The sequence below is a fragment of the Nerophis ophidion genome, linkage group LG03 (assembly GCF_033978795.1).
Source record: "Nerophis ophidion isolate RoL-2023_Sa linkage group LG03, RoL_Noph_v1.0, whole genome shotgun sequence".
In the NCBI taxonomy this organism is placed as follows: Eukaryota; Metazoa; Chordata; class Actinopteri; order Syngnathiformes; family Syngnathidae; genus Nerophis; species Nerophis ophidion.
The window spans coordinates 3,485,750-3,509,954 of NC_084613.1; the positions used below are offsets into that span (position 1 = coordinate 3,485,750).

The 24,205-nt window shown below is 41.5% G+C and overlaps 1 protein-coding gene across 8 annotated transcripts in view; it reads right to left on the reverse strand.

Moving 5' to 3' along the window:
* The window catches only part of map4k5 (mitogen-activated protein kinase kinase kinase kinase 5), an 88,282-nt gene that overhangs the window by 52,308 nt on the left and 11,769 nt on the right, over window positions 1–24,205 (reverse strand). For all 8 annotated transcript variants that reach the window (XM_061893951.1, XM_061893953.1, XM_061893952.1 and 5 more), the window contains exons 3-9: window positions 21,649–21,706; window positions 12,700–12,790; window positions 9,139–9,203; window positions 9,013–9,068; window positions 8,896–8,943; window positions 1,128–1,170; window positions 975–1,047 (exon numbers count right to left, since the gene is read on the reverse strand). In XM_061893951.1, the coding sequence (XP_061749935.1) occupies window positions 975–1,047; window positions 1,128–1,170; window positions 8,896–8,943; window positions 9,013–9,068; window positions 9,139–9,203; window positions 12,700–12,790; window positions 21,649–21,706 (434 nt within the window). The remainder of the gene's footprint in view (window positions 1–974; window positions 1,048–1,127; window positions 1,171–8,895; window positions 8,944–9,012; window positions 9,069–9,138; window positions 9,204–12,699; window positions 12,791–21,648; window positions 21,707–24,205) is intronic.

A 24,205-nucleotide genomic window follows, 5' to 3' on the forward strand; every position in this document is an offset into this window, starting at 1 on the left:
AATGCAGTCACTGGTGACGTTTGACTCCGTTTCACCAATCAAATGCAGTCACTGGTGACGTTTGACTCCGTTTCACCCATCAAATGCAGTCACTGGTGACGTTTGACTCCGTTTCACCAATCAAATGCAGTCACTGGTGACGTTTGACTCCGTTTCACCAATCAAACAGAGCCAGGCGGTCACATGATTAACTGCACACTTAAAAAAAATTTTTTTTTATAAACCTTTATTTATAAATTTCAACATGTACAAACAGTTAAATAATAATCAAAGTATAAAAACAGTACAAAACAATTTAAAAAACTGTAGAAAACAGCACCTGGGGGTTGTAAATTCAAAATAACTAAAATAGAATGCAAAAAAATATATATATGGATATATAAAATAAAGTGCAAAGCCATAGGCTCACTCAATCTCAGTAAATAACTTCAATTTGGAACACAGCATCATCGTTTTCACAGCTTTTTGGTTGTTAGATATAGTGTTTTAATCAAAAGTTCTAAATCTTTTTTAAAGGCACAAAAAACAGGTCTGGTATTGAGAAACTTACATTTATGAATATAAAACTTAGCCAAAAGTATAATGAGGTTGCAAAGGTAAAATTCATTTTCAAATTGTTTGTCAATACAGTGTAAAACCAAATATATATTATTTAATATATATTATTGTTTTAGTTGCTTAAGAGATATTCCTGGTTCTGAATTTGTTCATTGATATTTTAGTTTTTGTGCATTACTAGTTGCCGTCATCATTAAATGAACAGGTTACTCATCAGTTACTCAGTACTTGAGTAGTTTTTTCACAACATACCTTTTACTTTTACTCAAGTAAATATTTGGGTGACTACTCCTTACTTTTACTTGAGTAATACATCTGTAAAGTAACAGTACTCTTACTAGAGTACAACGTCTGGCTACTCTACCCACCTCTGGACCTACTTCACAAAGTCTTGTGTGAGGTGGCGACGTACTCACCAGTAAGGTGTCCCGATAAAAGACTTCCTCTTGGCGATGGTGGCTGTTATTTTTGCCGCTACGCCAAAATCAGCTGCATCAGGCACATGGGGAGCAAAATTTTGAGATTATGGAAAAGGAAAGCTGAGGAATGAAGATGTGCAAAAGACTTACCTAATTTCACGTCTCCGTCGTTTGTGAAAAGAATGTTGGCTCCCTGCAAGCGCACACACGCAGTTATTTCCTGATAAGGATGACTAATTTCATTTGGCAAAAAAAAAAGGGAAGAAACATCTCGCATCTCGCTTTACGACTGTTTCTGTTGGCATCCAGCAGCTAGGACTAGAGGAAACAGGAAGTGCTCGCCACATAGAGCCAAGCAAAGATAATAGGTGCGGACCTGACCCGCCGAGGATAACACAGCGGGCCGGGGGGCCAGCCCTGGGACAGCGGGGTCAACGCGAGCCCAGCCGTGATGCAGCGTGGGTCACATGTGCTTGATTTACAAACCCCGTTTCCATATGAGTTGGGAAATTGTGTTAGATGTAAATATAAACAGAATACAATGATTTGCAAATCCTTTTCAACCCATATTCAGTTGAATATGCTACAAAGACAACATATTTGATGTTCAAACTCATAAAAAAAATGTTTGTGCAAATAATCATTAACTTTAGAATTTGATGACAGCAACACGTGACAAAGAAATACTGATAAAGTTGAGGAATGCTCATCAAACACTTATTTGGAACATCCCACAGGTGTGCAGGCTAATTGGGAACAGGTGGGTGCCATGATTGGCTATAAAAACAGCTTCCCAAAAAATGCTCAGTCTTTCACAAGAAAGGATGGGGCGAGGTACACCCCTTTGTCCACAACTGTGTGAGCAAATAGTCAAACAGTTTAAGAACAACCTTTCTCAAAGTGACTTTGCAAGAAATTTAGGGATTTCAACATCTACGCTCCATAATATCATCAAAAGGTTCAGAGAATCTGGAGAGATCACGCCACGTCAACGTTGAATGACCGTGACCTTTGATCCCTCAGACGGCATTATATCAAAAACCGACATCAATCTCTAAAGGATATCACCACATGGGCTCAGGAACACTTCAGAAAACCACTGTCACTAAATACAGTTGGTCGCTACATCTGTAAGTGCAAGTTAAAGCTCTACTATGCAAAGCGAAAGCCATTTATCAACAACATCCAGAAACGCAGACGGCTTTCCTGGGCCCAAGATCATCTAAGATGGACTGATGCAAAGTGGAAAAGTGTTCTGTGGTCTCACAAGTCCACATTTCAAATTGTTTTTGGAACTATTCGACATCGTGTCATCAACACCAAAGGGGAAGCGAACCATCCAGACTGTTATCGACACAAAGTTGAAAAGCCAGCATCTGTGATGGTATGGGGGTGCATTAGTGCCCAAGGCATGGGTAACTTACACATCTGTGTAGGCACCATTAATGCTGAAAGGTACATACAGGTTTTAGAACAACATATGCTGCCATCTAAGTGCCGTCTTTTTCATGGACGCTCCTGCTTATTCCAGCAAGAAAATGCCAAGCCACATTCAGCATGTGTTACAACAGCGTGGCTTCGTAAAAAAGAGTGCGGGTTCTTTCCTGGCCCGCCTGCAGTCCAGACCTGTCTCCCATGGAAAATGTGTGGCGCATTATGAGGCGTAAAATACGACAGCGGAGACCCCGGACTGTTGAAGGACTGAAGCTCTACATAAAACAAGAATGGGAAAGAATTCCACTTTCAAAGCTTCAACAATTAGTTTCCTCAGTTCCCAAACATTTATTGAGTGTTCTTAAAAGAAAATGTGATGTAACACAGTGGTGAACATGCCCTTTCCCAACTACTTTGGCACGTGTTGCAGCCATGAAATTCTAAGTTAATTATTATTTGCACACAAAAAAATAAAGTTTATGAGTTTGAACACCAAATATGTTGTCTTTGTAGCATATTCAACTGAATATGGGTTGAAAATGATTTGCAAATCATTGTATTCTGTTTATATTTACATCTAACACAATTTCCCAACTCATATGGAAACAGGGTTTGTACATCAAACATTTGGGAAGACGTCAGGGCCAGCAGAGGTTTGGCCCACACCGTCGTGAGGAAAAGGCACTGGCGCCGCAGTCGCATGCGGCAACAAACACTGAGCAGAGGTGGACAAAGAACCTTGCTGGCCTGTACACCCGGGCCATTACTTATGTTGTCATTTATAGTTGGTTAGTTTTTAAAGTGAGCCAGTGTCAGAAGTGGTAGAGCTGGTGTGTTTGTACAAGAAAGAGTATGTGTGTGTCTGTAAGGGTGTTTGTGTCCATTTCTTGTTGAGCTGCTTCAAAAAAGAAAGAAAACAAATTGTCCAATATACACTACATTGCCAAAAGTATTTGGCCAGCTCCTTTGACTCACAAATGAACTTAAAATGTCATCCCAGTCCTAACCCATAGGGTTCAATATGACTTTTTGCAGCTATTACAGCTTCAACTCTTCCAGGAAGGCTGTCCACAAGGTTGCGGAGTGTCTTTATACGAATTTTCCACCATTCTTCCAAAAGCGCATTGGTGAGGTCACACACTGATGTTGGTGGAGAAGGCCTGGCTCTCAGTCTCTGTTCTAATTCATCCCAAAGGTCTTTTATCGTGTTCAGGTCAGGACTCTGTGCAGGCCAGTCAAGTTCATCCACACCAGACTCTGTCATACATGTCTTTATGGACCTTGCGTTGGGCACTGGCGCACAATCCAAACTGTTCCCCCAAGATTGGGAGCAAGGAATTGTCTAAAATGTTTTGGTATCCTGGAGCATTCAAAGTTCCTTTCACTGGAACTAAGGGGGCAAGCCCAATTCCTGAAAAACAACCCCACACCATAATTCCTCCTGCGCCAAATTTCACACTCGGCTCAATCCCGTCCGAAATGAAGCGTTCTCCTGGCAACATCTAAACCCAGACTGGTCCATCAGATTGCCAGATGGAAAAGTGTGATTCATCACTCCAGAGAAGGCATCTCCACTGCTCTAGATTCCAGTGGCGATGTCCTTTACACCACTGCATCCCACGCTTTGCATTGGACTTGGTGACGCATGGCTTAGATGCAGTTACACGGCCATGGAAACCCGTTCCATTAAGCTCTCTGCGTACTGTATGTGGGCTAATCGGAAGGTCACATGAAGTTTGGAGCTCTGTAGCAACTGACTGTGCAGAAAGTCTTTGCACTATGCTGACCTCTCTGTCAGTTTACATGGCCTACCACTTGGTGACTGACTTGCTGTTGTTCCCAAATTCTTCACTTTTCTTATGATAAAGCCAACAGTTGACTTCGGAATATTTAGGAGAGAGGAAATTTGACGACTAGATTTGTTGCACAGGTGGCATCCTATGACAGTTCCACGCTGGAAATCACTGAGAGCGGCCTATTCTTTCACAAATGTTTGTAGAAACAGTCTCCATGCCCAAGTGCTTGACTTGATAAACCTGTGCCCTGGCCAAGTGATTAGGACATCTGATTATCATCTGGATGGGTGCTCAGATACTTTTGGCAATATAGTGTACCGTATTTCCTTGAATGAATATAGTATCCGCCTGCCTAGAATTACTGCCGGGTCAAACCCGTTTCGGAAAATAATTAGCGCATGCTTAGCATTACTACCGGGTCAAACTTGTCACGTCACGAGTGACACTTTCCCTGTCATCATTTTCAAAATGGAGGAGGCTGATTTCAATCATTTGAAATAGCATAAAGGGAAGAAGATTAAGAGCTATTCAGTAGGATTTAAAGGGGAACATTATCACAATTTCAAAAGGGTTAAAAAGAATAAAAATCAGTTCCCAGTGGCTTGTTGTATTTTTTTTCTAAATTTTACCGGTCTCGGAATATCCCTAAATAAAGCTTTAAAGTGCCTTATTTTCGCTCTCTGCGAAGACACTGGCCATTTCCCTGTGACGTCACACAGTGCTGCCAATGTAAACAAACAATGGGAATACCACAGCAAGATATAACGACATTAGCTCGGATTCAAACTCGGATTTCAGCGACTTAAGCGATTCAACAGATTACGCATGTATTGAAACAGATGGTTGGAGTATGAAAATATTGAAGAAGAAACTGAAGCTATTGAGCGAATAGCTATTGACGCTATTCATAGCCGTAGCATGGCCGAATAGCTGCGTTAGCATCGCCGGTAAAATGTGCGGACCAAACGATCAGGACTTTCGCATCTTTTGACATGGGAGCAACTTAAATCCGTCGATTGGTAAGTGTTTGTTTCGCATTAAATGTGGGTGGAAGGAAACGTAATATAGTTGCAAATGCATCTACATGTTATCCATACATCTCTGTTCCATGTCTGCTTTAGCACCGCCGGTCAATAGCATGTTAGCATCGATTAGCGTAGCATGTTAACATGGATTAGCTGGCAGTCAACATCAACAAAACTCACCTTTGTGATTTCATTGACTATCGTTGCAAATGCATCTGCAGGTTATCCATACATCTCTGTGCCATGTCTGTCTTAGCATCGCCGGTCAAATGTGGAGACACTCTGGCACATTCAATGGGGGTCTGGCGGCAGACACTTTGGCATCTTGGGGCCAGTGGTGCAACTTGAATCCCTCCCTGTTAGTGTTGTTACACCCTCCGACAACACACCGACGAGGCATGATGTCTCCAAGGTTCCAAAAAATAGTCAAAAAAACGGAAAATAACAGAGCTGAGACCCGGTGTTTGTAATGTGTTGAAAATGAAAATGGTGGGTGTGTTACCTCGGCGACGTCACATTCTGACGTCATCGCCTCCAGCGCGATGAACAGAAAGGCGTTTAATCCGCCAAAATTCATCCATTTAGAGTTCGGAAATCGGTTAAAAAAATAGATTGACTTTTTTCTGCACCATCAAGGTATATATTGACGCTTACATAGGTCTGCTGATAATGTTCCCCTTTAAAGGTCCAAGCTATTGAATATGCTAAAAAGAACAGTGAGCAGCACCCACTCGCTTCCATCACGTCACGTCATTTGTTGCCAAATATTGTATTGTCGACAAAATGCTGTGGGTCGTTGCATCCCTGGTTTTCATATGGTTAATTTTTTTAATTAATAAATTCTAATTTTTGGTGGAACACTTTACAGTGCGGAAATAATGAGAACTGTGTTGTCCAGTTGTTATTTCCTGTTTTTCTTAGACTTCTGAGTTTCATTTGCAAGTACACATTTATTTCAGTATCTCCTAAGGCAGGGGTCGGGAACCTTTTTGGCTGAGAGAGCCAAGAAAGCCAAATATTTTAAAATGTATTTCTGTAAGAGCCATATAATGTTTTTTTTAACACTGAACACAACTAAATGCGTGCATTTTTAAGTAAGGCCAACATTTCTAGAGTATAATAAGTCTCTTATTCTTTGGAATAACATTGTTATTCTGATGCTAACTGTGGAGGGGACGTGGCCTGCGGGCCTGCAGCGAAGCAGGGTGTGCCAGGACTGGCCTCGAAATCAGCGGTAGGTGCGTAGATGGCCCACCTGGGCCTTGTTATCTAATCACCTGTCGCTCTGTTATAAGCAGCAGGCAGGAGGAGAGACGGGGTTGAAACGGGAGCCAATTTTTGATTTGTTTTATTCTTTTTTTCTTTTGTTTTTGTTGACTTAACTTTTTTGCTTTGTTTTTTCCCTTTTTATTTTTGTTTTGTGTTTTTTGTATAATTTTTCATATTATTTTTCTTCATTTTTGTCTATCTCATTAATTTTTTGTTTTTCAATCTTTTTTTTGTTTGTTTTTGTTGTCTTATTTTTTTCCCTTTGGTTTTTCCCTTTTATTTTTTTGTTTTTGTTTTTTGTATAATTTTTCTTGTTTTTCTTCTTTTTGGTTTTTCTCATTTATTTTTCATTTTAAATTTGTTTTTTAATCTTTTTTTTCTTCCTTTTGTTTCTGCTGTCTTAATTTTTTTTCCTTTGGTTTTTCCCTTATTTTTTGTATAATTGAAAAATAAAACAATATTGTAACCCTGAAACAGGCTCTCATGTCGGTGCTTGGTGGTCTGAAGAACCCCCAGGAGGGCAAGCCCCACACTAACCAATAATAAATAAATTACTTCTTACCATTAACGCAACTTCTTGAACATAAAAAAAGCATGAGAATGTTTTATATTTTGAACGTTATTTTTAACAAGTGGAATTATTCATTATTTATCGTGTTAAGCAATGTCAGCTCAGATTTATCCGAGAGCCAGATGCCGTCATCAAAAGAGCCACATCTGGCTCGCGAGCCATAGGTTCCCTACCCCTGTCCTAAGGTCTTATGCTCTTTGTGGGATAAATTGCGGGAGAACATAAAAAATGTGGGTTTTCAAATGCTCAAAATATTTAATCATGATGACGTACATTTTGCCCGTAGTTAACTTGTTAATAAGCTAAATGGCAGTTGCACGATTATCTTTATTAGTGTACCTTGGACAAGTTGTTCAATATTATCAGCAAACCGTATTTCTTTGAATTGCTGCCGAAGCGCTAATTAATTTAAAACCTCTTCTCACTGCGCCGTTTACCAAAGGCATGCGGTAAAAGCAAGCATGCGCTAATTATTTTAAAACCTCTTCTCAGTCCGGCGCTTACCAAAGGCATGCTGTAAATTTATGCCTGCGCTTATAAATTTGAGTGTGATGTAAGGATATCACCATGAAAAGCACATTTAAGAAAAAAAACGTTATTATGGTCTTACCTTTACTTATAAATGAAGTCCATGCGCAGCTCCTTCTGATCAAAAGCATCGATAACTTGTTTATAGAAGTCTTCCTTATCTTTCTTCAGTTTTAAAAGTCTCTCTGTCTCGATGGAGATTTTTCTTTATTACCTCCTGCTTCGATTGAAAGTCCAGTTTAGAAAACGGTTTTATTTTAGATATGTAATCCTCCATGTTAAAAGTGCAAGCGAGAGGAAAAATAAACGATCGCTGCTCACTCTTGCTGCTTGTTGTCACTTCTTCTGCAGCCGAGTAGTCGCAAGAAGGATCACTAGCGCCCTCTACCACCAGGAGGCGGGAGTCATTTAATGACTCATTTGACACACGCAGCTACGGTATATTAATAAAAAATAGCTGCTTACTGTTCTTTTTAGCATATTCAATAGTTTGGACCTTAAATTCTACTGAATAGCTCTTAAACGGCGTGGTGAAGTTGGAAGAGTGGCCGTGCCAGCAACCTGAGGGTTCCTGGTTCAATCCCCACCTTCTACCAACCTCGTCACGTCTGTTGTGTCCTTGAGCAAGACACTTCACCCTTGCTCCTGATGGTTTGTGGTTAGGGCCTTGCATGGCAGCTCCCTCCATCAGTGTGTGAATGCGTGTGTGAATGGGTGAATGTGGAAACAGTGTCAAAGCGCTTTGAGTACCTCGAAGGTAGAAAAGCGCTATACAAGTACAACCCATTTACCATTTACCATTTACACTTCTTCCCTTTATGCGATTTCAAATCATTGAAATCAGACTCTCCATCATGACGTGACGAGTTTAACCTGTTGGAAATTCTAAACATGCGCTAATAAAAATAATATTTTGCTTAACGATTTTGACCCAGCGTTAATCCTGAGCCGGCGGTGATGCTAAGCATGCGCTAATTATTTTGCGAAACGAATTTGACCCGGCAGTAATTCTAGGCAGGTGCATGCTATATACCCGGCGGCAATTCAAGGAAATATGGTAGCTCAAAATCAAAATAGTCAGCTGCAGCCCTAATGAACAGACACACAAATGCTGAAAATTGGTACCTTTGAGTACTGGTATGGATTCCCAGGTACCGTAAATTGGTACTGAAACATTCAAGAAATGTACCCATGCTTAATACTACCAAAGCCAACCTTATCTCGCCATGAGGTGAGGTAAAGAACATTGTTTTGCCTCACGTTGTGAAAAAGTGGCCCCTGGAACAATGTCATACCTTGATGTCTCGGTGCATCTTCCCCTTGCTGTGCAGGTATTCCAAACCCTGCAAAACGTACATCAAGTCAGTTATCGTTCAAAAACGGATTAGAAAAGGTTTGAAACGTGCTTTTACCTGTAAGGTCTCCCGGCTGACGTACGCAATCTGCGTCTCTGATAAAGGACCCGTCACTGCAACAGGCAGCAAGATCATGGTGTGAGTGCCGGGATGTGATACTTACATGTCAAATCTGATGTTCACCGTGATAAATGTCCTGCAGGGATCCTCCGCCGCAGTACTCCATGCATATCCAGAGCTTCTCTCGGCTGAAAAGAGCAGAGAAGTTTGTTTTGAGTTTGTGAAGCCCTTTGAGACACGTGTGATTAAGGGCCAAGTAAATACATTTTGATTGACGATTGATAACTCAGCTGGATACACCATATCACATACTACACGTATACAAATACATTCACCAGCATTTCCAGTCTATACAATATGAGATGAGTAAAACGCTTGCAAGCACAGGTAGAAACTAGAGATGTCCGATAGTGACTTTTTTGCCGATAGTCGATATTCCAATATTGTCCAACTCTTAATTACCGATACAGATATCAAATGATACCGATATATACGGTGGTGGAATTAACACATTATGCCTAATTTTGTTGTGATGCCCCGCTGGATGCATTAAACAATATAACAAGGTTTTCCAACATAAATCAACTCAAGTTATGGGAAAAAAAAAATGCCAAAATGGCACGGCCATATTTATTATTAAAGTCACAAAGTGCATTCTTTTTTTTAACATGCCTCAAAACAGCAGCCTGGAATTTGGGACATGCTCTCCCTGAGAGAGCATGAGGAGGTTGAGGTGGGCGGGGTTGGAGTAGGGGCTGGCGGGGGGTGCCTATTGTGGCGTCCCAGAAGTGTTAGTGCTGAAAGGGGTTGTGGGTATTTGTTCTGTTGTGTTTATGTTGTGTTAAGGTGCGGATGTTCTCCCGAAAAGTGTTTGTCATTCTTGTTTGGTGTGGATTCACACTGTTAAATAAATAAATGATAAATGGGTTGTACTTGTATAGCGCTTTTCGACCTTTAAGGTACTCAAAGCGCTTTGACACTACTTCCACTTTTACCCATTCACACACACATATTCACGCACTGATGGAGGGAGCTGCCATGCAAGGCGCTAACCATCACCCATCAGGAGCAAGGGTGAAGTGTCTTGCTCAGGACACAACGGACGTGATGAGGTTGGTACTAGGTGGGGATTGAACCAGGGACTCTCTGGTTGCGCACGGCCACTCTCCCACTGCGCCATGCCGTTAAAGTTGTTTTTACGGCCACCCTCAGTGTGACCTGTATGGCTGTTGACCAAGTATGCATTGCATTCACTTGTGTGTGTGAAAAGCCTTTGATATAATGTGACTGGGCCGGCAGGCAAAAGCAGTGCTTTAAAGGTTTATTGGCGCTCTTCTCCCTGTGTCCCTATGTCCGTGTACACATTTATGAAATAGCAGCATTATAACGAGAGATGTCCGATAATATTGGATTGCCAATATTAAACGGGCGATAAATGCTTTAAAATGTAATATCTTAAATTATCGGTGTCGGTTTATAAATAAGTAAAATCTGTGACTTTTTAAAAGACAGCTTTGTACACGGACGTAGGGAGAAGTACAGAGCGCCGTAAGCCTTAAAGGCACTGCCTTTACGTGCCGGCCCAGTCACATTATATCTACTGCTTTTCACACACACAAGTGAATGCAAGTCATACTTGGTCAACAGCCATACAGGTCACACTGAGGGTGGCCGTATAAACAACTTTTAACACTGTTACAAATATGCGCCACACTGTGAACCCACACCTAACAAAAATGACAAACACATTTTGGGAGAACATCCACACTGTAACACAACAGAACAAACACCCAGAAACACTTGCAGCACTAACTCTTCCGGGACGCTACAATGTACTCGCACCGCTACTCCTGCCCCCTGCCCCTCTCAACCCCGCCCACCTCAACCTCCTCATGCTCTCAGCTGCTGTTTTGAGGCATGTTAAAAAAAAGAATGCACTTTGTGACTTCAATAATAAATATGGCAGTGCCATGTTGGCATTTTTTTCCATAACTTGAGTTGATTTATTTTGAAAAACCTTGTTACATTGTTTAATGCATCCAGCGGGGCATCACAACAAAATTAGGCATACCGTATTTCCTTGAATTGCCGCCGGGTATATAGTATGTGCCTGCCTAGAATTACTGGCCGGTCAAACTCGTTTCGCAAAATAATTAGCATATGCCCAGAATTTCCACCGGGTCAAACTCGTCACGTCACGAGAGATACTTCACCTGTCATCATTTTCAAAATGGAGGAGGCTGATTTCAATCATTTGAAATTGCATAAAAGGAAGATTAAGAGCTATTCAGTAGGATTTAAGTTCCAAGCTATTGAATATGCTAAAAAGAACAGCAAGCAGCAGTATAGCTCGGTTGGTAGAGTGGCCGTGCCAACAACTTGGGGGTTGCAGGTTCGACTCCCACTTCCGCCATACTAGTCACTGCCGTTGTGTCTTTGGGCAAGCCACTTTACCCACCTGCTCCCAGTGCCACTCACACTGCTTTAAATGTAACTTAGATATTGGGTTTTACTATGTAAAGCGCTTTGAGTCACTAGAAAAGAGCGCTATATAAATATAATTCACAATATACCGTAGCTGCGTGTGTCAAATATGAGTCATTAAATGACTCCCGCCTCCTGGTGGTAGAGGGCGCTAGTGATCCTTCTTGCGACTACTCGGCTGCAGAAGAAGTGACAACAAGCAGCGATCCTTTAGTTTTTCCTCTCGCTTGCACTTTTAACATGGAGGATTACATATCTAAAATAAAACTGTTTTCTAAAGTGGACTTTCAATCCAAGCAGGAGGTAATAAAGGAAGCTCTCCATCGAGACAGAGAGACTTTTAAAACTGAAGAAAGATAAGGAAGACTTCTATAAACAAGTTATCGATGCTTTTGATCAGAAGGAGCTGCGCATGGACTTCATTTATAAGTAAAGGTAAGACCATAATAAAGTTTTTTTTTTTTATTAAATGTGCTTGTTATGATGGTATCCTTACATCACACTCAAATTTATAAGCGCAGGCCTAAATTTACCGCATGCCTTTGGTAAGCGCCGGAGTGAGAAGAGGTTTTAAATCAGTTAGCGCCCCGGCGGCAATTCAAGGAAATACGGTAATAATGTGTTGATTCCACGACTGCATATATCGTTATCGGTAATTAAGAGTTGGACAATATCGGATATCAACAAAAAAAACATTAAACATCTCTACTTATAACTATTACAAGTAGCGCTCTTGCAATCTTTTCTTGTAAAATGTTAGTGTATGTTTTGACCGGGAAAAACCACATTGGAGATCTGACGCCATGCTCACCTGGAAGAATTGGTAAGGGAACCGTTTAACAAAATGGCGATTCCAAGGAATTGATATATTGAGAACCGGTTCTGAACAAAAAACGGTTTTCCATTCCCATCCCTAGTGATGAGTTTGTATTTGTCTATCGTCCGTTACATTAACTTCAGACAGTTCTGGTTGGACCTGCTGTCGGCTTGTTCACTTTCTCTCCACCAGCAGCACAGGCCAGCGAGCGGCCTCGTGGTTTAGTCTGAGTCATACTTCACACGCTGAGGGGGCGGAGACTCAGCAATCAGAAGTCATGTGACTTTCTGCCACTGCCTCTCTTTAAACCGCCTTTCAAAGGCAACGTATGAACCCGGATCCCGGCCGCCACACAGAAGCTGGAGCTCGGAGTGCAGTCTTACCAGAGGTAGCTCCCAAAGTAGGCCACAATGTTGTGGTGCATGCATTCCTTCACCATGAAGATTTCCTGCTGGATGATGGAAAAGTCATCGCCTGGAAAGAGAAGAAGAGAACAGGCCCATGGAAAACAATTTTGATGTGTTGTTTTTTGGAGTGTATCACAAGCTGCATTTCATGAAAATCATTATTATAAACAAAACAAAGTCAAATTGTATAGAAGCACAATCGAACAGAACAGCTGGTACTGCACTTTAAAGGACTACTGAAATGAGATGTTCTTATTCAAACGGGGATAGCAGGTCCTTTCTATGTGTCATACTTGATCATTTCGCCATATTGCCATATTTTTGTTGAAAGGATTTAGTAGAGAACATCCACGATAAAGTTGGCAACTTTTGGTCGCTAATAAAAAAGCCTTGCCTGTACCGGAATTAGCAGACGATGTGCGCGTGACGTCACGGGTTGTGGAGCTCCTCACATCTGAACATTGTTTATAGTCATGGCCACCAGCAGCGAGAGCGATTCGGAACGAGAAAGCGATGATTTCCCCATTAATTTGAGCGAGGTAGAAAGATTCGTGGATGAGGAAAGTGAGAGTGAAGGACTAGAAAGAAAAAAGACTATAATGGGAGCCATTCAGATGTTATTAGACAAATTTACTAGGATAATTCTGGAAAATCCCTTATCTGCTTATTGTGTTACTAGTGTTTTAGTGAGATTATATGGTCGTACCTGTACAACCTGAAAGTCGGCCCCTGCACCTTCCTTCAGCACCAGTCGACGGGTGGTGGCGATGCCCATCTCTGCGCTTCGCAAGAGACCCTCTTCGAAACACGATCTTTCGGAATCATCGCTGCATAATACACTGTACTTTGTGTGTGTGGTCCAATCCGACCGTGTTCGCTTGACTGCTCTGTTCCATAGTAAAGCTTCACCGTCATCTTTCGGGAATGTAAACAATGAAACACCGGCTGTGTTTGTGTTGCTAAAGGCGGCCGCAATACACCGCTTCCCACCTACAGCTTTCTTCTTTGACGTCTCCATTATTCATTGAAAAAATTGAAAAAGAATCAGCAACACAGATGTCCAGAATACTGTGGAATTATGCGATGAAAAGAGACGCCTTATAGCTGTGAACGGTGCTGGAACAAAATGTCCTCTACAATGCGTGACGTCACGCGCACGCGTCATCATACCGCGACGTTTTAGTATGATACTTCCGCGCGAAATTTAAAATTGCAATTTAGTAAACTAAAGCGGCCGTATTGGCATGTGTTGCAATGTTAATATTTCATCATTGATATATAAACTATCAGACTGCGTGGTCGCTAGTAGTGGCTTTCAGTAGGCCTTTAAACAATGTGGCACATGTGAGCAGTATGTCAGACAGATGCTTCCAATTGTGCAGAAACGTGCTTCTGCGATTGATGATGGCGAGGTTAGAATGTGTCACAGCGGGAAGGCGCAGGCTCTCCTGTCAACAAAGTCCGTGTTAACATGGCCAGAGATTTGCAGCGTAGTAAAATCACCCATCATTCAAATTTGAACTTTACAGTGCAGATAAGAACATTTTGTTGCATAGCTCATTGTAGTGCAGGATGAAAGAGGAATAAGGTTCAGATATAACTTGTGAAGTGTGGGGATATTTCCTCTTTTTCTTGTTAAAAACATGAATACCTTGCTCATCTTGCAAAGCGGACCTTGTTTTTATGGCTGCACATCTGCTATAAGCGAGCATTTAAAGCGGAAACATGATGCCAAACATTAGGGCAGGGCGATATATCGATACCGTATTTCCTTGAATTGCCACCGGGGCGCTAATTAATTTAAAACCTCTTCTCACTCCGGCGCTTACCAAAGGCATGCGGTAAATTTAGGCCTGCGCTTAAAAAATTGAGTGTGAGGTAAGGATACCATCATGAAAAGCACATTTAATAAAAAAAATGTTATCATGGTCTTACCTTTACTTATAAATGAAGTCCATGCGGAGCTCCTTCTGATCAAAAGCATCGATAACTTGTTTATAGAAGTCTTCCTTATCTTTCTTCAGTTTTAAAAGTCTCTCCGTCTCAACGGATATCTTCCTTTATTACCTCCTGCTTCGATTGAAAGTTCAGTTTAGAAAACTGTTTTATTTTAGATATGTAATCCTCCATGTAAAAAGTGCAAGCGAGAGGAAAAAATAAACGATCGCCGCTCACTCTTGCTGCTTGTTGTCACTTCTTCTGCAGCCGAGTAGTCGCAAGAAGGATCACTAGCGCCCTCTACCACCAGGAGGCAGGAGTCATTTAATGACTCATATTTGACACACGCAGCTACGGTATATTAATAAAACATAGCTGCTTACTGTTCTTTTTAGCATATTCAATAGCTTGGACCTTAAATCCTACTGAATAGCTCTTAATCTTCTTCCCTTTATGCGATTTCAAATGATTGAAATCAGCCTCCTCCATTTTGAAAATGATGACAGGTGAAGTGTCAATCGTGACGTGACGAGTTTGACCTGTTGGAAATTCTAGGCATATGCTAGTAAAAATAATATTTAGCCAAACGAGTTTGACCCGCCGTTAATCCTGAGTTGGCGGTAATAGATAGATAGATAGTACTTTATTGATTCCTATCCATCTATCTATCTATCACCGCCAACTTGCTAAATGATAAATGATAAATGGGTTGTACTTGTATAGCGCTTTTCTACCTTCAAGGTACTCAAAGCGCTTTGACACTACTTCCACATTTACCCATTCACACACACATTCACACACTGATGGAGGGAGCTGCCATGCAAGGCACTAACCAGCACCCATCAGGAGCAAGGGTGAAGTGTCTTGCTCAGGACACAACGGACGTGACGAGGTTGGTACTAGGTGGGATTTGAACCAGGGACCCCCGGGTTGCGCACGGCCACTCTCCCACTGCGCCACGCCGCCCCTAAGTATGCGCTAATTATTTTGCGAAACTAGTTTGACCCGGCAGTAATTCTAGGCAGGCGCATACTATATACCCGGCGGCAATTCAAGGAAATACGGTAGGCCTGATAGTGTGTTCATTGCACCACTGTATATATCGGTGTCGGTTGATATCGGAATCGGTAATTAAAAGTTGGACAATATCGGAATACCGGCAAAAAAGCCATTATCGGACATCTCTAAGAAGGAATATAACGCAACCCTTACCTTGGATCAAACGTGCCGCCTTCTTTATTAAAAAAAGGGCCACCGATGGTAATGAGCGGCAGTAGTCTAAAAAAATGGCGAGTTTCGTTTACATTTTTTTTTGTGCGTGTGCCACTGCGCCCTCACATAGATTGCGCCCTGCCTGAATAAAAAAATCCACACTTCCATGCAAGTTCTATATTTTTGGACTTTAAGTGCATGTTGACAGCAATCCAGCAGGCCACAAACATTTGCAAGAAGCTTGTTTCACGACTTGACTAAAAAAAAACATCTACCATTGCCCACAATGGTGGTTTCTCGAGGCGCCAAACTCGTGAAACCACTTCCGCTTCAGGCTGAATGCTTCTTTTCTCGTCTTAAACGGTCCGAAACCAAGACACTTTCTACGGGTGGTTCCTGAGTGGAGAGCTCTTCAGGCGCCAGTCAGTCAACATAGGAGCTGCTGTTGCTGCTTGTTAGCTGGAGGGTTCAACTACGCCTTCCTCCTCCTTTCTGGTGCTTGTGGCCTTCACCTCACACCAGCTTCGCGTCTGCCGGTCAAACCAGTTTGATATCGCAGAGCTCCTGGAAGCTGTTTACACGTGGGGAGTGACTCGGCTGACAGACTCCTGGCTTGGGGTTTCACGACAGAGTAGACAAGTGAGCACGAGGGAGAACTGCTGGAAGGTTGAACCAGCTGAGTGGTGCCAACGTTTTGTAAAGTGCACACAACGACTTGAACTCTGACATCTTTGCAATTTTTTTCACTGATGGATGTAGACCATGTAAGGAGGATATGATGGCCAAATTTGGATTTTTGTTAACTTCAATATAGTGTTGTAAGGATACCAATATTAAAAAATTATTTCAATACTTTGACACTTTTCTAAATAAAGGGTACCACAAAAAAATGTAATTGTTGGCTTTATTTTAACAAAAAATCTTAGGGTACATTAAACACATGTTTCTTATTGCAGTTAAGTCCTTAAATAAAATAGTGAACATACAAGACAACTTGTCTTTTAGTAGTTAGTAAACAAACAAAGGCTCCTAATTAGTCTGCTGACGTGTGCAGTAACATATTGTGTCATTTATACACCTATTATTTTGTCGACATTATTAAGGACAAGTGGTAGAAAATTAATTATTAATCTACTTGTTCATTTACTGTTAATATCTGCTTACTTTCTCTTTTAACATGTTCTGTTTACACTTTTGTTAAAATGTAATAATCACTTATTCTTCTGTTGTTTGATACTTTACATTAGTTAAGGATGATACCACACGTTTGGGTATCAATCTGATACCAAGTATCAGATTCAACCATATACAAAGTCCTCATGCGTCAAAAAAGATAAACAAATAAAAACAAGTGTTCTTGTCTCTCATTGTCCATGTGAATTATAGGCAACATTGGAAAAAAGTGCAATTCCTCGTTAGATTTTCCTCTTTCTTTCTTTCTTTCTTAGTTTATCTCGAACATGAACATACTTCCAACATAATACATCAGACAATTTCATATCGTTTCACATTACATCATGTCCGAAAAGGAGTTGGAAGAAGCAAAGTCTATTTAATCCTATCCCTTACCCACATCAGAGCGTTTACAGATATATACATTCATTTACTGACTTTTTTTATAATAAAATAGTAAAATGAAATTCATGTATGAGTAATACAATAGTTTTGTAACATGTAATTAATTAATTCAGTCATTATTAACATACTAAGATGAAGAATATATTATTATTTCCCCCCCCCCCCTTGTTTACCTGTATCTCATCTTTTTTTGTAAGGGGCGCTGGAAGCCGGCAGACCCGTCAGCGATCCTGTTCTGTCTCCCTGTAATGTTTGTCTGATCTTGAATGGGATTGTGCTGAAAATTGTAATTTTCCTGAAGGAACTCTCCTGACGGAATGAATAAAGTACTATCTAATCTATCTAATCTAATCTAATCTAATCTAATCTAATTAACAATAAGGTTGAAAGTGTTTCTCATAATTCTTCTTTGTAATTTATTAAGAGTTGTATAAACGTGAGAATTCCAGAGAATGGTATATGTTCCCCTGTGTCTGACATGTGCCGTGTAAATAAGATCAAAGGTCATGATTTATTGATTGTGTGATGACATGTATCCTATGTTGACATTGTGTCGCTAAACAATCGCTGAAAATGTTTTATCGCATTGTGTCTCCGTGAGAAGAGTGATTCAAAATTACTCATTCTGTTCTTTCAATGTTATTTTTTAGTCTGTCATTTGACTGTATTTATTTGTGTTGTACAGCCGTTTGTTCTTCAACTGTGCTTGTTTTTAAAGGGCAACATTATCACAATTTCAAAAGGGTTAAAAACAATAAAAATCAGTTCCCAGTGGCTTGTTGTATTTTTTGAAGTTTTTTTCAAAATTTTACCGGTCTCGGAATATCCCTAAATAAAGCTTTAAAGTGCCTTATTTTCGACTCTCTGCGAAGACACTGGCCATTTCCCTGTGACGTCACACAGTGCTGCCAATGTAAACAAACAATGGGAATACCACAGCAAGATATAGCGACATTAGCTCGGATTCAAACTCGGATTTCAGCGACTTAAGCGATTCAACAGATTACGCATGTATTGAAACAGATGGTTGGAGTATGAAAATATTGAAGAAGAAACTGAAGCTATTGAGCGAATAGCTATTGACGCTATTCATAGCCATAGCATGGCCGAATAGCTGCGTTAGCATTGCCGGTAAAATGTGCGGACCAAACGATCAGGACTTTCGCATCTTTTGACACTGGAGCAACTTAAATCAGTCGATTGGTAAGTGTTTGTTTCGCATTAAATGTGGGTGGAAGGAAACGTAATATAGTTGCAAATGCATCTACAGGTTATCCATACATCTCTGTGCCATGTCTGCTTTAGCACCGCCGGTAAATAGCATGTTAGCATCGATTAGCATAGCATGTTAGCATTGATTAGCTGGCAGTCAACATCAACAAAACTCACCTTTGTGATTTCGTTGACTATCGTTGCAAATGCATTTGCAGGTTTTCCATACATCTCTGTGCCATGTCTGTCTTAGCATCGCCGGTCAAATGTGGAGACACTCTGGCACATTCAATGGGGGTTTGGCGGCAGACACTTTGGCATCTTGGGGCCAGTGGTGCAACTTGAATCCCTCCCTGTTAGTGTTGTTACACCCTCCGACAACACACCGACGAGGCATGATGTCTCCAAGGTTCCAAAAAAATAGTCAAAAAACGGAAAATAACAGAGCTGAGACCCGGTGTTTGTAATGTGTTGAAAATGAAAATGGTGGGTGTGTTACCTCGGCGACGTCACATTCTGACGTCATCGCCTCCAGCTCGATAAACAGAAAGGCGTTTAATTCGCCAAAATTCACCCATTTAGAGTTCGGAACTCGGTTAAAAAAAATAGATGGTCTTTTTTCTGCACCATCAAGGTATATATTGACGCTTACATAGGTCTGCTGATAATGTTCCCCTTTAAAGGGCTTTATAAATAAAGTTGGTATGTATGGTATGCGCTGTAACACGCACAAGGGTTTTTTTCTTCACTATTGTTTTGAAAACGAGTAACATCAAACAAAAAATTTGAAGAAAGAAGCCCTGGACCAGCGGAATGCACCACATTGATCTGCTACCTGTGCCGCCTCAGTTATCATGAAAAAACAGCCGACTTCCGAGGATGTTGTAGTCGTAATGATTTGTGCAGTCCTTTGAGACATTTGTGATTTGGGGCTATGTAAATAAACATTGATTGATTGACTGTGCATGTTAACCAGCAAGCACGGAGGAACATTTCCAAAAGCTTTCTACCAATCTTGAACCCTCTGACCTGCTAATCCGTGCTTGCAATACACCAGCTATGTAGGTCATGCCCTGCTTGGTGGAAGACGGCTGACAGACTTGATGCTCACCATCAAACCTACATTTTTTATTTTATTTATTTTTCCCCAAGATGGCGCTGCTGTAGTGGCTGCTATTGGCAGGAGCTCTGTGCTCTTGTGTCATCCTTTGTGTTTCCCTCTTGTTTTCATGTCTTATTACATTTTTTTGCCTTTTGGTCCGGGACCCTTTGGGACTGTGTGACAAGGGGTGCCACTTTCGTGACCTCTGTGGTGCTTTTTTTGTGGACTTCTGGATCTGCCTCCCGGGAGCCTTTTGGCCACGGAGACCAGCTGCAGGGTCTCTGCCACAGCGGAGTCGCTTTGGAGGGACTGGAGGAGATGCGGATGAGGGGACGGGGCTGCGGAGCTAGCACTGAGCGCTGGGACGGAGAGGCTTCGTGGTGTCTTGGCGGGGTGAGCAGGTGTCGGGACACCTCAGTCACCTTGGACGTATCCTCGCTCATCCATGCGGACTGGACACTGGCCGAAAGTGGAGTCGGCTGTCTTGGTTGCTTTGTTGGGTCTGCTCCTGTCTCTGGCCATGCTCCCTCCACCCCAGCGGACGATGGCGTGGAACACTCCAGAGGCCACCACAGTGGATATGTTTCTTTTACTTTTTATTCATAGCTGTATGTAGAAGTGTCTGGTTGTATCTGCTGCTTTAATGTTTTCCGTTCGGGCTCCAGTACTCTGGAATGCCCTCCCGATAACAGTTCGAGATGCTACCTCAGTAGAAGCATTTAAGTCTCACCTTAAAACTCATCTGTATACTCTAGCCTTTAAATAGACCTCCTTTTTAGACCAGTTGATCTGCCGCTTCTTTTCTTTCTCCTATGTCCCCCCCTCCCTTGTGGAGGGGGTCCGGTCCGATGACCATGGATGAAGTACTGGCTGTCCAGAGTCGAGACCCAGGATGGACCGCTCGTCGGGACCCAGGATGGACCGCTCGCCTGTATCGGTTGGGGACATCTCTACGCTGCTGATCCGCTTGAGATGGTTTCCTGTGGACGGGACTCTCGCGGCTGTGTTGGAGCCACTATGGATTGAACTTTCACAGTATCATGTTAGACCCGCTCGACATCCATTGCTTTCGGTCCCCTAGAGGGGGGGGGGGTTGCCCACATTTGAGGTCCTCTCCAAGGTTTCTCATAGTCAGCATTGTCACTGGCGTCCCACTGGATGTGAATTCTCCCTGCCCACTGGGTGTGAGTTTTCCTTGCCCTTTTGTGGGTTCTTCCGAGGATGTTGTAGTCGTAATGATTTGTGCAGTCCTTTGAGACATTTGTGATTTGGGGCTATATAAATAAACATTGATTGATTGATTGATAATGTCCTCTGTGTTCTTTGATGTTTGATGTTTCCCTCTTACACACATGGAAGAGGGATGTGTACCATGGCTATGAGTTGTTTTTTTTCCCTTGGCCTCAGTCTGCATCTCCTCTCCAGGGCCCAGGCTAAGACCGATTTTTTCATTTTATTTAATCTTCTATTTTTTTCACCCCCCACCCCTCCTTGTTTACCTGTATCTCATCTTTTTTGTAAGGGGCGCTGGAAGCCGGCAGACCCGTCAGCGATCCTGTTCTGTCTCCCTGTAATGTTTGTCTAAACTTGAATGGGATTGTGCTGAAAATTTAAATTTTCCTGAAGGAACTCTCCTGACGGAATAAATAAAGTACTATCTAATCTAATGTCAGTGCTACCTGATCACCACAGCCGTGCATGCATGAAAGAATATAAAAACACGTACGCAGAGCTGAACCTCTTGCTTGACTTACAGCGGAGCTCGGTCCCATCGCAGGTGCCGCTAAACCCCGTAATCCCACTAATCTGCAGCGCGACGGCGACAAATCTGTCAGCAGGTCTACAGAGAGCCGCGGGACGGACGGGCGTTATTTGTGTCTTACCTGCTTCCAGCTTGATGATCTTGACCGCGGTCATCTCGCCAGTTTGTATGTTGCGAGCCTGCAAGACACGAGCAAAGGAGTGAGCCTGCGTTTTTCTTGACACGTCCCAAGCGTGAGGACAGTCTGCATTCAATCTGCAAGAAATTACTTATTGCTGCATTATAAATAGTCACTAAGTGTGCATGCAGGTTGGATGAAGAATATTTGGAGGCCATTGATCTCAAAGTACATCTTTAGTTAAAGTCCTACTGAAAGCCACTACTAGCGACCACACAGTCTGATAGTTTATATATCAATGATGAAATATTAACATTGCAACACATGCCAATACGGCCGCTTTAGTTTACTAAATTGCAATTTTAAATTTCCCGCGGAGTTTCTTGTTGAAAACGTCGTGGAATGATGACTCGTGTTTGTGACGTCTTGGGTTGTAGCGGACATATTGTCCCAGCACCACACACGGCTAAAAGTCGTATCTTTTCATCGCATAATTACACATTAATTTCGACATCTGTGTTGCTGAATCTTTTGCAATTTGTTCAATTAATAATGGAGACTATAAAGAATAATGTGGTGGATTGCAGCTGCCTTTAGCATCAAAACACAGCCGGTGTTTCTTTGTTTGTTGCGAAGCTTTAACACAGCGGTCCAGCAAACATGTTTGTCTACGTCAACCAGCAAGTTTTTGGATGGGAAAATTGTGCTATTAAGTCGGCTCTTACCGGAGACTTCAGTGGATTATGGGACCTCCTCCTGTAGCTGTCAAAAAGGCAGCTGTGATCTTGGCTCCTCTCAGAGACACTGGCGTTCACCGCAGCCATCCAACTTTCAGGTATGACTTTACAATCTCACTAGAACACTAATAAAACAATAAGCAGAGAAGGGATCTTCCAGAATTATCCTAGTAAATGTGTCTAATTACGTCTGAAACGGTCCCACTGCCGCCTTTTTTTTTTTGTGCTTCACTCTAACTTTCCTCATCCACAAATCTTTCATCCTTGCTCAAATTAATGGGGAAATTGTCGCTTTCTCGGTCCGAATAGCTCTTGCTGTTTGAGGCTATGTTTATAAACAATGTGAGGAGCCCTACAATTTGTGACGTCCAGTAAAGGCAAGGCTTTTTTATTAGCGACCAAAAGTTGCAAACTTCATCGTCGATGTTCTCTACTAAATCCTTTCAGCAAAAATATGGCAATATGGCGAAATGATCAAGTATGACACATAGAATGGACCTGCTATCCCCGATTAAATAAGAACATCTAATTTCAGTAGGCCTTCAAGAAACTACAGAAATAGAGTTTGTTTGCTGACTCAATAAAACTTGCCTTTGGACTTTTTGGTCACCTTTTACACTATACGAACAAAAGTAATTGGACACACCTTGTCAACTTCAGGATTTTAGTCCACCTGCACTTAAAAATGCTAAGAAGATGCATAATCAACTTCAGGATTTTAGTCCACCTGCACTTAAAAATGCTAAGAAGATGCATAATCAACTCCAGTAGATTTTATTTAGTTTTCTGTCGGAGGAATTGTATCAAGATTTTACTCCTTCTAAACCAGGGGTTCTCAAATGTTGTTCACCAAATACCAGCTTAAAAAACACTTTTAGTATTCCTAAAAAATAAGCAGAGGTTTTATCTAGCAACTATATTTTGGACACTGTAACATTACACATAGTTTGAAAAGTAACACTGTGTTTGAAAATGTAATTAAGTGATTTTTTGTTGTTGTTGTCCTGTCCAGCTTCTCAGGCAAATCAAATAGTTGATGTAGATGCCCATATAAAAATATATGCTGGTATTCAATGAATATTTAGGCCTACTACGCTATTGTATTTAAATGTTGATACTTGGAGAATTAAGTTTATTTCTGATGTGGTACTTGGTGAAAATCTGCCCTAGAGCACAGCTGGACCTTCCTGCCGCTAAACCTGCAGAAAAAGTTCTTCTCAGGTTTGTCTATGTTGACATTTTCACACTTTGCGCTATTTTGTTACATTTTACAAGCATGTCTTACGTATTCATTATTTTTGCCCCATTTTGTTATGGTTGAGTGTTCAATGTGGTTTTAGAATTGTGTTTACATTGAGTGTTTTCCATGGCTGTGTTGACATTTCCTTTCCTTTCTGCCTTGATAGCAGAAGCCATTATAATTACAGGAAGGTTTTATTTGAAATACAAATGTTTACATTTCATATATTTTTCACCTGGTCCTTTTTTTTTTACTATTAATAATTATCAATGTCGACCGATATAAAACAGTGTATATGGTGATACAGTTTTCAGCCATATTGCACTCAAAACATACTTCAATTCTTGGATGAAAAACAATCCGAATATCTTTTATTTTACTGTGTGTTGCGTTCAAGGACCACGGAAAAGAGTAGGTGGAACGCATGATCATTAGCTAAAACAACCTGATTTAATGCAAATTTAGTAGAATTTCAACCCTGTACTGTGCATTCCTCCATCACATGTGAAGGTAATTCCCAGCATGCTACAAACTACAGCAGGGCTATTGAAGCCACACTAGTATTTGAGCCCAAGGACTTCAT